General features: G+C 42.7%; 1 protein-coding gene across 21 annotated transcripts in view; it reads right to left on the bottom strand.

The window, feature by feature from the left end:
• The window catches only part of PIAS2 (protein inhibitor of activated STAT 2), a 33422-nt gene that overhangs the window by 12302 nt on the left and 4467 nt on the right, over positions 1 to 16653 (bottom strand). For all 21 annotated transcript variants that reach the window (XR_013924788.1, XR_013924789.1, XM_080371573.1 and 18 more), the window contains exons 2-6: positions 10118 to 10592; positions 6867 to 6951; positions 6173 to 6223; positions 5955 to 6045; positions 1580 to 1714 (exon numbers count right to left, since the gene is read on the bottom strand). Coding sequence is in view for 19 of the 21 variants with exons in the window: in XM_080371573.1 (XP_080227699.1) it covers positions 1580 to 1714; positions 5955 to 6045; positions 6173 to 6223; positions 6867 to 6951; positions 10118 to 10592 (837 nt within the window). In the remaining 2 variants the exon portion in view is untranslated. The remainder of the gene's footprint in view (positions 1 to 1579; positions 1715 to 5954; positions 6046 to 6172; positions 6224 to 6866; positions 6952 to 10117; positions 10593 to 16653) is intronic.

Genomic DNA, 16653 nt, shown 5'->3' with positions numbered 1-16653 from the left:
CTGAGAATACGTTTTGGCAGACACAGGGGCGGAAGAAAGCAGGGGTCAGCGGGAGAGGCCAAGACCACACACAATACTGCTGTCGTTTCAAGATTCTTGTGCTTTATGACTGGGAAGCAACAGCTTAGATCTTTCTCTCCACCTCTGTTCTAGGAGAAAAAACCAAACACCAACAACCTGGCTATCAACACTGCCCTTCATTTATTTTCTGAACATTAGCCTTCTCTCCAATTCCTTTTTATAATCTTAACTAGTGTACAAAAGTTTATACTGGAGTATCACTTTGAAACGTGGTGTCTCTGGTCCACAGATTCAGAGCGGGGAGAAGTGGAGAAGAGGTAAGCTACTTTGATAATTGAATCCAGAAAGATTTACACAACTAGTCACAGGGAGAGGAATAAGTAGTTCTTGACTTATCAACAGCTGAAAGGGCTGCTGCAACAGCTATTTAAATCCAGGAAGAATTCAGAAAAAATCCTCACTCCTCCTTTCTTTCCTTGGTAAATCCACAGAGGAATTTCTAAACAGCTACGCAGCCATTTTAAAGGCTAACTCCTTTCCAACTCTGATGAATGATGGCAGGCACTAGAAAGCAACAGGTATCATGTTCCAGTCACCACACTATCTCCTGCCACCTGAAGTCTAGTGTGCTTTTCCCCCACGGCAGTTTTCCATGAAGTTTAGAACTGCATTATGAAGAGGCTTCAATTATATTTTTTTCCCTAGCTCGCCATCCTTCTCCACATTGAGTCACTTCTCCCTCAAGTCACCTCCAGAATACTCTTAATCTGTAAGAAAGCACACCCCACACACACAAGTATAGTCCAACCAAGCACGTTTGGGATCCATCAAGCCCAGAAACAGTTGACACCAGCAGCCTGATACCTCCCCAGTAAACCCTTCCCAGCAACCTGCCATCTAAGAGCTTTCTGACCTAGACCCGTTTTGGTTTATTTGCAAGTACAATTATAAATCAACTCAGAGAGGCAAGTTTCACGTAAAAAAAGATTTTCAAAAAACCCAGAGATGGAAGTCTCCATTAATCAGTTCTTCCTATGAAATAAAAAATTGCTTTTGTAAAACTACTTCGTAATACCTTGTTAGAAAATACAAAAACCTCAAAAACCAATGTCAATGGCCCATTACAACAGATACTGAGAAACGTGCCTTTGAAAAAACAGCTACAGAATTTTATTTTTCACACCACCAGGCTACAAAGGAAGAAATTAGGTTTTTCTTTTGTTATTTTGTCACATCTGAACTGCTTTGTACTATTTACACCACAAAAAGTTATTGTTATTTTTGACACACATCAGGCAAGCCCTAACAGCAGGCTTTCTAACAGGAATTCTACATCAAAGTCTTTGCCATCTGTATGCAAATCTCACATACATTACTGTAAACTACTGTACATCTAAAGCAAACTGTTTCCCAGCACTGATAATACATTCAGTCACCTGATACTGAACGCTTCCTGGTGTACATACACCTTGCCAGCAACACCAAGAAGCAGGGGAGAAGGCATGCTAGATGAGGTTATTCAGACAACTTCCCCAATCCTACAGAACACGCAGTTTACCTTTCCAATTTCAGAAGCCCAGGAAATGGAAATCTGGTTTGGCACTGCCGACGACAACCTAACCAGAGATGTTATATTCAAGGGGCGCCCAGGTCGCTTCTGTTCAATTCCATTTTTTGGCGGTGGAGCATATCCCTGTGGGAAGAAAAGACAACAAAAGCATTACCAAGTCTCCCCACTGCACTCTAAAACCTTCTGAAACAGACTTGTTAGTTTTAAACAGATTTATGGGAAGCACATAAAGCCTAGAGGCTTTCTAGGCTGGAGACTAAATCCAACACTTTGAGAAATATCAGTCTTTGACAGTCTAATGCTACAAGTCAATTTTAAAGCATTTTTTGTTTTAAAGTGGTTTTACAGGAGTGCTGAAAAAGTGGAAGAGAATGCAGTTTTGCTCCAGGTAAGTTCGCTGGAAGAGTAAGAAGTAAATGTTGATGCTTTGTCCTTTTCTTCCACCACCCTACTGAAAGAGCGTGGAACATCAAAAGAATGCAGCCTTAGTGACAAACACGGCAAGTCCTGAAGAGTTAATGCAGTATTTCACACCCAGAAATTATACTTAAGAAACAATAAATCTCATCCCAAGAACTCCACATCTCCTTGGTGTTTGCTTTGCCCTGCATCAACTACACCCAGACGCGTTAGCAACAAGTTGCCATCTGTACACTGCCAAGGCCCCTGATAAAGGGCTGTGCATAGAATATTAGCTGTATTTAAGAGCTAATGGGCTCTGCTGTTATCTGCAGAAACCAAATAAACTGGATATTGTTTGCTTAGCTTTGATGAAGAATTTCATAACCTGGACAGCTTTTGTCTGTAGTTTATTTCCTACATGACGTCTGTGAATTGAATCAGGAGCCACTTGGTTTCCTTTCGCTTCCAGGCAAGCACACACCCTCCAGCGCATTGCGAGTGGAAAGTACTTGTGCTGTGGGAAGGAGCACACGGCCTGACTGCAGCTTATTCATCTCACCCTGCATCTGTCACTATGAAAGCCAGCCAGTCTGCAGCAGCAGCTCCAACTCTGTTCTGAGCTCACAGACAGCCTGCAGTCCACTCATCTGGCAAAAGAAGGATGCCAGTAAAAGATTGCAGCCCCAGGTCCTGCACAGAACCAACTGCCAGATTTCATTTAGTTCAAGCCAGTGGTGTTCTACAGGACAAACTCTCCCAGAAATTATATGCTGGAAAAATACACACACGTATTATTTTACCCAGAGAAACACAATTTTTCCAAGTACTAGGCTGTGAATGTAAGAGTTACTTTGAAAGACACTAAGTCTGAAAATAAAAAACAGAAATAAATAGCCTCTTCCACTCACTAGCCAAGTGTATCAAGGACAATCACTGCCTTTAATCCAAGGACTCTGTGGCTGTCATATCACTTCCTAGGTTTCCAAAGCAGCTCTGTTACTAGTCCATACACTTCACCTGACAACCAAGCCCCAGCTGCGCCCCACTGCTGCCCTTTACTAATTTCAGACAAGACTCTTGCTTGCAGTGACAGAATAGGGACTCAGAGCTTCCAGAGGCAGGCCTGCCATGCCAGAGCGGCAGAAAGCAATCACTGAAGCACTCTCTCTAAAAACTGTTTTCATCCCAGATGAGTGAGCCAGTAGCCATCAGGAACCTTACCACATATGCTTTATCACAGAACAGAGGCAGCAGATGCATGGGGACTGCTGACAATTTCACATTTAAAAGAATGAGTGATTTGCCATTTCTTTAATCAGACGTAACAGCTGCAGCCATTTATAGACTATATATCCATTTGCTTTGCTGTAGTAGGCCTTTCTCTACTACGACTTTATAATGAGCTTACGTGGACAAACACACCATCCCTGCAATACTTAGGAGAGTATTTTCACGCATGCTGTACCAGGCACAATAACCCTGCTGGTCTCCAACCTAAAATGCAGCTGCTTTGTTTTCAAGAGAGCAAGGATTCAAGTTATCTGACATTTTCCAATATTTTTTTCTTTTTTGGAGACAGACTGCAGCACATGTGCTTTTTTTCAGTCAAGATTTTTATGTTTTCTTCCACAGAGCAATAGCCTTGAGATCCGATTCAAACTTGTACTCCTAGAACACTTTAAACCCTCCCTTCCTAGCCTTCCAGGAGTTAATCGAAGAGCCTCTCCAGTGGCCTAACACAGCCAGCATGCTCCAGCACCGTTTAGTTAGGCTGCCAATTCTAGTGGCTACCAAGTGCCAAAGTTATTTGGGCCTTTAAGTCTTCCACACTTCTCGCAAGAACTGTATTAGTCAAACAGGTGGAATCTGCTCCAGGCACAAAGAAAAAGTCTATCACCAGAAAGGACGATTGGTCTTCTATCTGGTTATTTCCAACCTGCCCTGACATATTTGATTTTGTCCTTTGAAAGAGGCCTGCAGCAGTCTGTGGAGGTTCCCTGAGAAGAAAAGCAAATTACCTTTTTCAACTTTGGCATTTTGTCTTGCCTGCAAGAGAAGTCAACAGAAGAACCACCTGCTGTGGTGCATTATATATAAAATCCTTGTTACTTGCCAATACATCAGCATGCAAGGCTCTACATTTACTCCTTTTAAGTCAGAACCGACACTATAAGAGCAGGACACAGAAGAATACAAGAAAACACTGTTAACATGAGTTGGCACAACCTGAAGCAGTACTGGCACACTGGCAGCATTTCTCTGAAGTTTCTGGTAAGGATTGCAGCCCAGGAGATGACCAAGAATGATTTACAGACATCTGCAGAGGCATGAACCACTATATCAGGGAAAGACAGAACAGTACTCACTTAAGAACTGTACAAGCTGGCAATAGAGGCTGGCATCACTGATTAATTACCTAATACCAACACTACCAAGCTGCACAATAGCCGTCTTTCAGGCAAAGAAGTTATCTTACATTTCCCGCAACAGAAAGGAACCAGAGGGATGCAGACAGTAACCAAATCAACAGAAAAATGTTTACAGGAGGACTCAGACTGAGACTGTATTTGTCATTCAGCTCATAGTGAAGAAAGAGAGGAAAGGAAGTTGCCAAGACAATAATCATTTATTCACTTTCTCACCTAAAGTTTCTGCTGAACAGATTAAAGAATCCTGATGTGCAGGAAGAACCTACAGGATGTAAATGTAAAGCAAAGCATTGTCCAAGATGACAAACAATTTTTGCTACGACTGTGACATGTTACGCACAAAATGGATAGCATAACAGCATAGCAGAGATTATGCTAGTCTTACACTAGCAAGACTGAGAATTAGCAAACATCAATGTCCACAAGATAACATCAGACCCAATTCTTTTTGGCAGGTTGCTTCAAGAAAGGAATACAATCCGCAGAAGAAAATCCTCAAGTTTATCACAGAGAACATAACTGGCAATTGCAGAAGATATGGACCAGCAAACATATGAAAGAACTCCTCTTACACACTGAAGACAGAAGAGCAGTGATGCAATGGTTAAAGAAGCAGGAGGGAAGAAAAGCTAGAGTCTAATTTAAACTGAGTAGAGGCGGTCATGGTTGTATATGGCAGAAGGGAGGGTACAGGACAACACATTTGACACTTCAAGAAGGTGACAAATGTTCTGAAAAGGCAGTTTCACACCTCCCCTCTCCACACAGCATTTTCCTAAACCCACTGCTGAAAAAAAAACGCTGTACTACTACTTTTCATGTCTTCTACAGCTTCCAAAACTATTTCAGAATGGGTTACATAAGAGTTTGTCTGTTCTGTTGTACAGTGATACCCATTCCAGAGACTTTTCAATAATAATGAGAGCTTTTCACTTTTTGTATATATTCAAGCCTTGAGGCCACCTTGCCTACGTACTAACTTTTGCAGTATCAGACACTACGAAACTGTGTAAGTGCCAACGCTGTTCTGTTCCAGTATCAGCAAACACTAGGAACTAACACGTGTCTGTTCCTCAGCCCCACAACAAACTCTGTTCCAACCAGACAGAAGCAGAGCAGTGTAAGAATTTGTACACAAGGTGACACCATTCCCTCATTAAGAAGGAACTCAAGCCAATCCGAAATACAGATAGGCCAAACAGCCCAAAATGATCAAGTCAAATTCAGTTCTAAGACCTGTGAGGAAGATTCCCCATGCAGACACTGGTATGGTTTTGACATATTTTTGTTGACTGCAACAAATGAGGTTTGCTATAGGTGGCTAAAACACAATTAATCTAGCCATTACTATTATTACAGCCACTGGATATCTCACACAGCAAAGGTACAAACCATATGCCTAACATTAGCAACTACAGAAATTTGAGGGATAACAATAAACAGCTTGATTGTTTTAGCAGGCTAACATCACGGGAAAAAAAACACACCTCACAACTCACAAAGAAGCCACAAATACATACAAACAAGCTTACCGGCAACGGAAACAGCTTTCCATTTACTTTAATACACAAACTATTAGGGTAATTATCTTCTTGAGGGCAGCTTGTCTCTGCTAGGCATAACCTATATCCCCAAAGAGAGAAAGTGTCATTTCCAAGTGTCACTACATTCGTATGTCCCCACAAACATCTAGACTTATGTTACATTAGCCAATTAAGAAGTCCTAAGAGAACACTATGAAAAAAGGTACCTTAGCTGAACTTGGACTGTGTAGTCTCTCCTGCCCCCTGGCAAGAAGTCCCTGTGATAAAAGACAAAAAAAAGTACCCATTTAGAAAGCAGATCTCGTATTCCAGCCGTATGCAGAAAGAACTGACACTCCTGTCCCAACATCACTAATACTGGGCTCTTATTTTAATTTTATTGAGCTATGAACAACTCTTGCGAGCAACACCTCTGTTTAGCTACTTCAACTTAAGTAGAACTTCAGGATTAGCATCCTCTGTCAGGAGTTTATAGTAACAATAAAGTATAATGTTGCCAGAGAGAAAAAACCCCCATTAATTCTCCTGGCTTACACCACAGGTCTTGCAACACAAACCCAGGGACAAAAGATAAAAGCAGCTTTCGATTCCTGCAGCCAGGAAACATGCAGGGAAGAAAAGCTTACCACCTCTCTAAATAGTCACAATTACTTGGAATCAATCAAGTAATTTTTAGCTCTTTAGTAGCATAGGATTTACCCCAACAGCACATACGGTCTGTGCACAGTAGTTTCTGAAGAAAAACAGAACAGATAAACTCAGCATAACTTTAGTGTAGTGAGGATTACCACTCTGCATCTGCAAGCTTACACGATGCATAAAATTAGTCCAAAAAACCCATGCTTTCTGTGGAAATTTTGCAAAAGTTTACCTATGCCATGTGACACGTTTACTTCTTACCTGGAAATACAGATTTCTCTGACCTGTTGAGGTGTTAAAGCAAAGATAAAAAACTTCTCTTGGAACCTCTGAATACTGCTCTGTACTAGAAAAAAAAAAAAAAGAAGAAAAAAAAGACAGACAAAAGAGGTTTAACCATGGTGATTAAAGTCTTGATTAAAACAGGACCTGCAATTGAGCTTTTCCTGGAACAAGGTGTAAGTCACTTAATATAATCAAATTGTGGCTGAACTGCAGGTAACCGTCAACAGGAAAGCAATGTAACAAATCATTCATTCAACTATATTCAGATGGCTTAATATCACATTACACTTCAGTACTAAAGAAGCTTGGCAAGACGTGTTATAATCCTTTCTCCCAAGGGAGAAAGGTTTAAACAAACACACAACAAAACACAACACTAGACACCTGATGAAAAGAGTACCACAGAGATATGTATAACTATTTTAATGTACTACAAGAAGACAGCATGCACCAGGAGTTATTAATGGACAGCTGTAAAATTACTCAATTCAGGAACAGCTAAAACCTTTGAGGAGGAAGGGAGGGAGCACAACTCCTAATGCCAGAGAAGCCAGCTAGACTTCATGTCTGGGAATTACCAGTATTTGGCAAAAATAAAAAAAAACCCCAACTTTCATATCAGAAACCTACTTGTCTGTCAGTGATGGGAAGCAGTAATATTTTACTATTAAGGGTTCATAGTATGCACATGTTATTTTTCTACTTTCTTTTGACTTGAGAAATTAGAAATCATGACCTGAAATAAAGGCAGATTAGGCTTGTCCAAAAGTTTAAAGTAACCAGCAGGAGGACAAATTCAAAAATAGCACAACTAAGCCAGGCAAATTCAGAGGAGCTACACTGCCTTGTACACCGTGTCATTCAGAGATTATCTCTATGCCCAGAAAACAAAAAATACAAAAAGGACACAGGTGGAGTGAACACACACACCAAGTTCCTCAAACAATTCGGAACAGCTACACTATGCACATATGCATGCAGACGCACACCTCCCATAGATAAAGCATTCTATATTTTAAAAGAATACTTGAGCACATGTGAAAAATATCATGGAATTATCAGACTGAGCATGGGTTAAAATTAAACCTCACACCTACACATTCTCTTGTGTTCTCTATTAGTGCAAAAGAATACCTACACTCATCCCTTTTGAAGGGTTGCAGTGAAGCGGATTATATTCCTAGCTCTCTGACCTACTTGTCTGTTTGTCTTCTGAATCCTTAATTATCAAACACACAAAACTTGTTTGTTCCATGTCCCAGTCACCTAGGTCTACTAACTGGGACTATAAGCTATCCATATCAATCTAAAAATATTAAATAAAGGAAGCCTTATTTCTAAATTTGCTCATGAATCCATGTAAAGAGTTATCTTCAGCCATTGTTCATATCCTTCTAACATCAGAAGGGCCCACTGTTTGCATATCAAGCCGTTTCTCACATCTCATCTCCCCATTCCTCCTCACACAGATCTGAGTTGTTGTTCTGGCCGCTGCCAACTTCAAGTACTGTATTCTGGAAAGAGTTTGAAGGTAAGTATTCAGCTAAATCAATATTGCCCCTCTTGCCCATGTCCTATGTGGAACCAAAAGTTACAGGACCAGATAATTCTCACTCCTATGAAAATCAGGCAACGTGCAACAAAGCCTACAGTCTTCAAGGGAAAGAGGAAATTCCATGCAACTCTAACTATAACATGGTGATATCCCCGAGGAAGCATTCTCCTCTCAGGAAAAAAAGGATCATTTCCAAAGTCGAGGGAAACAGCTGTTAGGGAAATTTCTAGCATATCAACACCACCTCTAGATATCATTGACCAGGAAACAAAAGGTAACTACATAGCAGAAATACAATGCAGAGCACACGTTGTGTGTTTGGACAGTGACTACAGGGCTGGCAACCAGTCTGGTTAACTATGAGCCTAACAGTTGCCCCATACCACAGAACAATTCAGGAAGCAAGTTAAGATACTCAGCTATTGCACACAGCAAATATAAGCAGGAGTTGGCCAAGACATCGTGGCACTGACAGATTATCTCTGTAAAGATGATGAGGCAGCATGAGCCACAGAGCTCCAACACCAAAGCAGCTACTGTACCAATACACAGGTTTGACATTAAACTCTTCTCTAACAGGGTGTCATGACAAAAAACAAAAGGAATACCAGGCGTTGTAAATCATGCTTGTTAGTAACGTTTGCTGCTTTAGGTACTGGAGGATGACCAACGATCGGTATAGGCCTCACGGAGGTACAAGTCATGGCCTAAAAGGCTTTATTATCAGTAATAAAAGAAACAAAAATATTTAAGAGGACGCAAACAGCTTGCAAAAATGCTGAAGTGTTTCTAAACAATATTTTCTACCGTGCAAGATAAAACAGGTTGAATTTCAAGACAGAAAACACATATTACCAAACAATTGGATATGTTTAAGAGTGAGGCACTTGAAGCTAAACTGAGACTTCAGGTTACTGGGAAGACTAAGGTCCACTCTAAATTTTAAAATGCAGTATGGCAACAGCCGGTAGGCTGAGAAACCATCACTAATCCGAGTACAAGGCTGAACTTTGCTGCACAAGGTATCTATTTCAGTGCCAGATGTCAGAACCTGCAGGACTGCTGCAGTGAGATAAGCGTAAAGTAACAAACCGGTGAACTTCTCTTTCCTTGTTGCAAGTCACAAAGTACTGAACCTGAAATACTTTTCCTGGTGGCCCCAACAGATGTGTTCCTCACTTGTACCAGGCAGAGACTTCAGGTCCAAATATTTCAGCCAAAACTGAAGGTTCAGACTAGGTATCAGGAAGCATTTCTTTACTGAGAGGGTGGTCAAACACCAGAACAGGCTTCCTAGAGGCGTGGTCAGTGCCCCAAGACTGTCTTTCAGAGGCATCTGGACAATGCCCTTAACTATTACTCTTTAATTTTTGGTCAGCCAGTTAGATGGAAGGTACCTACAACGATCAACTGAACTATTCTACTCTATTATTCATTATTCAAAAGACAAATGTCTTTAATCATATGATATTTACAAAAGAGAATACTATTTTCTGAAGTGCAGCTTGGCACTCCTAAGGACAAGCAGTAAAGAGAGGGCAAGTGCAGAGATGAGAAGGCAGGTTCCACTTCTCCCCAGCTGCAAAAAGCCACTTACATCTGGACTTAGTACTGTCAGAAGTAACACCTATTTCATTAATTAAAGCAACCTGCAGAGCTATTAAACACTTACCTAGACTTGTAGGCTTTATAAGCACATCAAGCACATCATAAAAAGGTAGGCTTTTCAGCTGAACATCAGGATGCACTGGTGGAATTGGAGGGGATGGCTGCTGCATCTCAAAGTGGGGCTTAGTGTCCTGAAGAAGCACAGAACTGACAGGCGAGGAAGGAGACTGAGGCGTGACCGAAGTTGAAGGGAGTGGGTGAATGCCAGCAACAGCCAGGTCAGGCTCGACAGGAGAGGAACTACTGTCCAAATTGAAAACTGTCGGTTTTATAGCTGGTAAGTCCGAAAGTCCTTCAATCGTCCTTGGGTACCTACGCCTATAGAGTTCTCTGATTTTTATCTGAACTGCTGGGCTGCAGCCGCTCTTCAGTAAGTGCAGTGCCCTCATCAGGAGGTCATGTTTCCGCCCGCTTTTATTACGTCCAGCAAACCCCAACAACACTTGTAGTTCAGAAACACGAAAACTTGACACCATATTCTAGAAAGAAAAGAGAGATAAACACAGGTGAATCAGCAGTACCCCAAGTAGGACTTTGAGGAGCATGGTGAAGCATCTGAACTCCCATCGATCTAGTGTCACACTTGTTACCTTAGGTACCACTCATACCCTTACCCCACACAACAGTATAGTTAGTTTCAAACAAAAAAACCAAAGTGTCCAGGGTTAAGGCTGTTCGGTTGTGTTAATAATTTCAAAAGATTTCTAATTGTTTTCACACTCAAACAATAGCAACAACATAAACCTTAATGCAACCTGTGCAGCACTATCTTAAATTCACAGGCAGATGCATAAGCTCCAACACAAAAATACCTGTGTCACTTCATGAAACAAGCAAATAAATACAAAAAAATAATCAGATGAAACAGTATTATCACCTGTTTTCCAACACATTTTAAAACATAAAATCAGGAAGTGTTTAAAAAGCACAGTTTACTCTGAAACATCCCTCATTTTGGGCAGCATGTTAAATGCATGAACAGAGCCAGGCATATCAGGCGTCATCCTTTCAGGAGTGAAACAGCAAGAGAGACTGTTTTTAAAAAGCTACATTGTATCATACCAACAAACTGTTAAACCAACATAACTGATTCTGAAGTTCACAGAAAGTTTCCTGTCCTTCTCTTAACAAGTTCTGGTATCATAGGGCACCAAGATCTCTTCAAAGGAAATAATACTATTTACTTGATTATCAGAGTTAGCTGTGGAAGACTTTGAGGATTGAACTATGAAATTAATGAACAAAAAGATTCTCATTTTTAAAAAAAGAAGAAATAAGAAAAGTCCACTATGCAATAGGAAGCAATCTTCTTCCAGTTCAAGAGAGGCAGGGAGCTACTGGAGAGGGTTCAGCAGAGGCTACCAAGATGATGAGGGGACTGGAGCATCTCCCTGCTGAGGAAAGGCTGCGGGAGCTGGGGCTGTTCAGCCTGGAGAGGAGAGGGCTGAGAGGGGACCTCGTCAGTGCATACAAGTATCTTACAGGCGAGGGTCAGGAGGACGGGGCCAGGCTCTTCTCAATGGTGTCCAGCGACAGGACAGGGGGCAACGGGCACAAACTGCAGCACAGGCAGTTCCGTCTGAATGTGAGGGAAAACTTCTTCACCTTGAGGGTGGCAGAGCCCTGGCACAGCTGCTCAGAGAGGCTGTGGAGTTTCTTTCTCTGGAGACATTCAAAACCCACCTGGACACGACTGTGCAACGTGCTCTAGGAGAACCTGCCTTAGCGGGGGGTTGGACTAGTTGATCTCCAGAGGGCCCTCCCCAGCCTGACCACTCTGGGATTCTCCCCCATTATTAAAAACAAGTAGCTCAGCGTAGGCACAACATCTCACATTTTTGTGAGCAAGGTCCCTTTTCAGAGGTATAAAGTTGTCCAGAACTATTCTACGCAACTTTATTCTTATTTCTGTGGGACTCCTTCACCATACCAAGGAGATTAAGTTTTAAAGATGAAAGAACATCTGCCTTTAATCTGTACTGCTGTACCATACAAACTCCAGACTCAAGGACTGGCAGGTAAAGGCCCTAAAAGGCAGTATATAGTAATAGACATGTGGGATCATAAAAGATATTTTTAAGAACAGTTCAAGAGTGCATTGTTGAGTTTTAAACAGTAGTCCAATACACAACATTTAAAGCTTTGGACATTGATTTCAGAAGGAATACAACTCAAAACACAGTGTTTTGGGTTTACCTTCCCTAGTATTTACTATACAGCTACAGAGTTTACACCCAGGTATTCTAACACGGATCTGATCTCAGCTTAAGTTTTAACACAACTATGCCATAACCATGCAGTCATCCACCAAAAAAAAGTCTGAGCTCCCTTGTGTGCCCCTAGCTGCTTGCTCCTTCTTCTCTCCTTAATGTTGAGAAAACTGTTTTTTTACAGTAAGATAGATCAGGAATTGAGCCAGATGAAAACTAAACTCGGAATCACAGAACCATTTAGGTTGGAAAAGACCTTAATGATTATTAAATCCAACCATTAACCCAGCACTGTCAAGCCCACCACTAACCCATGGCCCTGAGCACCACATCTACACGTCTTTTGAAGACCTCCAGAGATGGTGACTCAGCTGGTTCCCTGGGCAGCCTGTGCCAGGGCTTGACTGCCCTTTTAATGAAGAATTTTTTCCTAATACCGGACCTAACCCTCCCCCGGCACAACGTGAGGCCGTTCCCTCTCGTCCTGTCGTCCTGTCGCCTGTTCCCTGGGAGAAGAGCCCGACCCCCCTGGCTCCAGCCCCTCTCAGGGGGTTGCAGGGAGCCAGAAGGTCTCCCCTCAGCCCCCCCTCTCCAGGCTGACCCCCCAGCTCCCCCAGCCGCTCCCCACAGCACTTGTGCCCCAGCCCCTTCCCCAGCCCCCTGCCCGGCTCTGGACACGCTCCAGCCCCTCAGGCTCTGTCTGGGAGCGAGGGGCCCAGAGCCCACCGCGCCATTCCAGGGGCGGCCTCCCCAGTGCCGAGGGCAGGGGGACGGGCACTGCCCTGCTCCCGCTGGCCACAGCACTGCTGGCACCAGCCAGGGTGCTGCTGGCCTCCTTGGCCACCTGGGCACACGGGGGGCTCATGCCCACCCGGCTGCTGACCAGCCCCCCCAGGCCCTTTCCTACTGGACACCTTCTCAGCTGCTCTGCCCCCAGCTCATAGTGCTGCGTGGAGCTGGTGTGACCCACGGGCAGGACCCAGTACTCTTATCAGGTACACCAGACCCTTTCCTCATTGTTGAGGGGCAACGTTCCTCTACATCAAATACTGAATTTCAGCATTTCCAGACAGCCAGTTTGGGCATGGTGATACTTCTATCAAGTAGCTAGGAGAACTAACGCAGCAGTCTTCCAACTGGCAATCCCCAACACCGCATCTATACATGCACCACAGACTCAACTGCCAGTCAAAGCAGTGTCGCACTGCAGCACTGAATGGGTCACTAACCTCTGAAGAAGTGACCAACAGCAGATGTCACCTTAATTTCATCCCAGCAACTCCTCTCAACAGCAAAATATCAGAAAAAAGGAGATGGAGACAGAACTGCATCCTGCTTGCAACTTCCGGAGGTTAGTTTCCACCTGACATTCCCCTGTTAAGTTTCCTTAGTCTCACAGTCAAATAGGGTAAAGAAAATAAACTGTTTCAGTATTCATAAAAAACAGCTTGAAGTACTAAAACAGTTTTAGAGTCATGCCACATAAAAGAAGTTTTGTTAAAAGATAACACTGATATTCAAGAATTTACTGAGAATTTCATGTCGCATGCATCCATAGATAGTTCCATAAACTTCATGGCAGCGTCAGCTCAGCTCCTTTATTTCAGATGCAGGCAGTAAGCATGACTCTGGATTCCATAATCAGTATGCAAATGAATAAAATAATCCTTTACATTGAGATTAAGGGAACAGTATGTATTGCAAAATACTGTGTGTTACCCTGCCTGCTGCCTTCTGTACATTCCTGCAAGTTAATCAAGGTGAAATGTGCAGTCAATCACGCCTTGAAACAGCTAGCATTTTGTTAAGATGGATTTCATTTTAGTAGAAGACACAGGCTGGCTTCAATACCATAGTCAGCAAGATTTTAAATTGACACCTCCATTAAAAATGCTTGGTAGTACAAAAAAGTCCCACAGTTTTCTTCATCAATACAAAAATCTTACATATGCTTTTGAAAAAGTCTTGTAAAAGTGAGTTTTACTGAAAGTAAGTAAAAAACAGCTTTTGCAACATTCTCCCCCTAAAGCTGATTCTATGTTCCCTTTAAGGCAACAACCACCATGTGCATGAAAACACAGCTAGTCTGATCTACATGTTTAAGCTTATTACTCCATTTACTGATATATCAAAATGGGCACTCATTATAATCAACGAGGCTTTATGGAGGCATAACATATGCTTAGAAGCATTTATAATCATGGTGCAAGACAGATATTACTTCCAACAAACACCACCAAGTTATATTGCTGGAGCCCCAAAATTGCAGAAGACTGCAGCCTAGCTATTAACATGCTTTTCACATCACTGAATTAAGATTAGACGTTCAAGTTGCATCATGTAAATTCCAATTTTCTCTTAAGAGAAGTTATTTACAGCTGCACAGCCCAATAAAAAGCTTTTTTAGCACAGAATACCAAAGCCATTTTATTTTCAATGTTTCTCCATTAACATAGAATAGTTTGACAGAACTGTAAAGAAGGAAATCAGACCGGATTATTCATCAAATCATAAAATGGTCTGGGTTGAAAGGAACCTTCAAAGCCCACCCAGTCCCACCCCCTGCCCCGGGCAGGGACACCTCCCCCCAGCCCAGGTGGGTCCCAGCCCCAGCCTGGCCGTGGGCACTGCCGGGGACGGGGCACCCACAGCTGCTCTGGGCAGCCTCTGCCGGCGCCTCCCACCCTCACGGGGAACAATTTCTTCCTTACAGCTGATCTAGAGCTCCCCTCTCTCAGTGCAAAGCCTTTCCCCCTTGTCCCCTCGCTACAGGCCCTGGTACAAAGCCCCTCTCCAGCTTCCATGTCGGCCCCTTTAGGCACTGGAAGGTGCTATAAGGTCTCCCCGGAGCCTTCTCTTCTCCAGGCTGGACAACCCCAGCTCTCACAGCAGAGGTGCTCCAGCCTCTCATCATATTTGTGGTCTCCTCTGGACCTGCATATCCTTCTTATGTTGGGGGTCTCAGAGCTGGACACATTACTGCAGGTGGGGGTCTCACAAAAGTGGAGCAGATGGGGAGAATCACCTGCCTCAAGCCACTGATCACACATTCCAGTAATTCTATATTCCAGAAACTTTCTTCCCCTGAAATTCATACTTGAAGGTCGTAAGAAATTTCACAGGGTTTTTTGTTTTTTATTGTTAAACTATAGCAACCGTGATTCATAAGCAGAAATATCATTCTAAACCATTAAGCTGTAGGTGTATCTGGAACGGCATTCATTTCACAGGGACAATGATGTTAAGGAGTCCAGGAAATGCTGACACGCTGCTGAAATTAAGGGCGGACATGTTTCAGAGCAGAGATCACAGTATCTCTCAAACAAGATACGTGATACTTGTAATAGTCATTGTACTTGCGTATATAAATGAAAGGTAATCAAGAATGCCTGTTAAAATTCTTGACGTATGTCTACAATAAGCACCAATGACTGTAGCTTAGCTTCTAGGGCAACTACAACTGCTCAGGTAGTGAACCCTGCACTTGAACCTGCAGAAGCTGACTCAAAAGTTCTAGTCAGTCTGCAGCAGAGAGCTCTGCTTCAGCCCCCCTGGTTTCTGAAGTGTCTGAAGGCTATATAGGGAAGGGGTGTACCAAGAACCAACCCCACAAATCCTCGTTCCTGGCTTTAAGCCCTCTTCTGGACACTCATAGTAGAGAAGCACATTTGTGACATCTTTTGCAGTAAATCTGCACACACACTGATTTACATCAGGCTAGAAATGCGTAATACTTGTAAGAAAGAGCATCTCGTGCATTGGAAGGTTGAAGATGTCTATGCTGACCCTAAATACAAATATAGATGTATTCTGGAAGCTGATGTAACTATAGATAAAAAACTGCAAGTCCTGGGAAAGAATGAAGACATCACTAGTTAAATCTGTGTAAGCAGTACAGCACGGTAAGGGCAGCTCTGAAGAACACAACAGTGGATGCAAGCAGCATGACCATCAGGTCCTCAGCATTATGGGAATTTTTCTTTGGCCTAACTCTAGCCTGGCTTCCAAATCAGGCATTAGTCCTCAGAGTTGCATGCACTCAACGTAACAGTGAAAACTGTAAATTAAATACTTGCGTTCATTTCATGTAAGACGCTCAAAACAAAGCTTGACCCATTTCATCGCAGCCATGTTTCTCCTTCCTCTCCCCAGTCACCGTATCTCAGCACAATCATTTAAAGTTTTTTGTATCTAGAATAATTAAGGCACCACAATAAGCTTCACTGGTCTGAGAGAGTGACTATACATCTAGGAAGGACAGGGGAATTACATACACGTACAAGATAACAGTACATTATCACAGGGTTATTAACAGTATTTTTCAGAGGTT

The sequence above is a fragment of the Falco punctatus genome, assembly GCF_963210335.1.
Source record: "Falco punctatus genome assembly, chromosome: Z".
Lineage (NCBI taxonomy): Eukaryota > Metazoa > Chordata > Aves > Falconiformes > Falconidae > Falco > Falco punctatus.
This window is presented reverse-complemented; position numbering and strand designations above follow the sequence as displayed.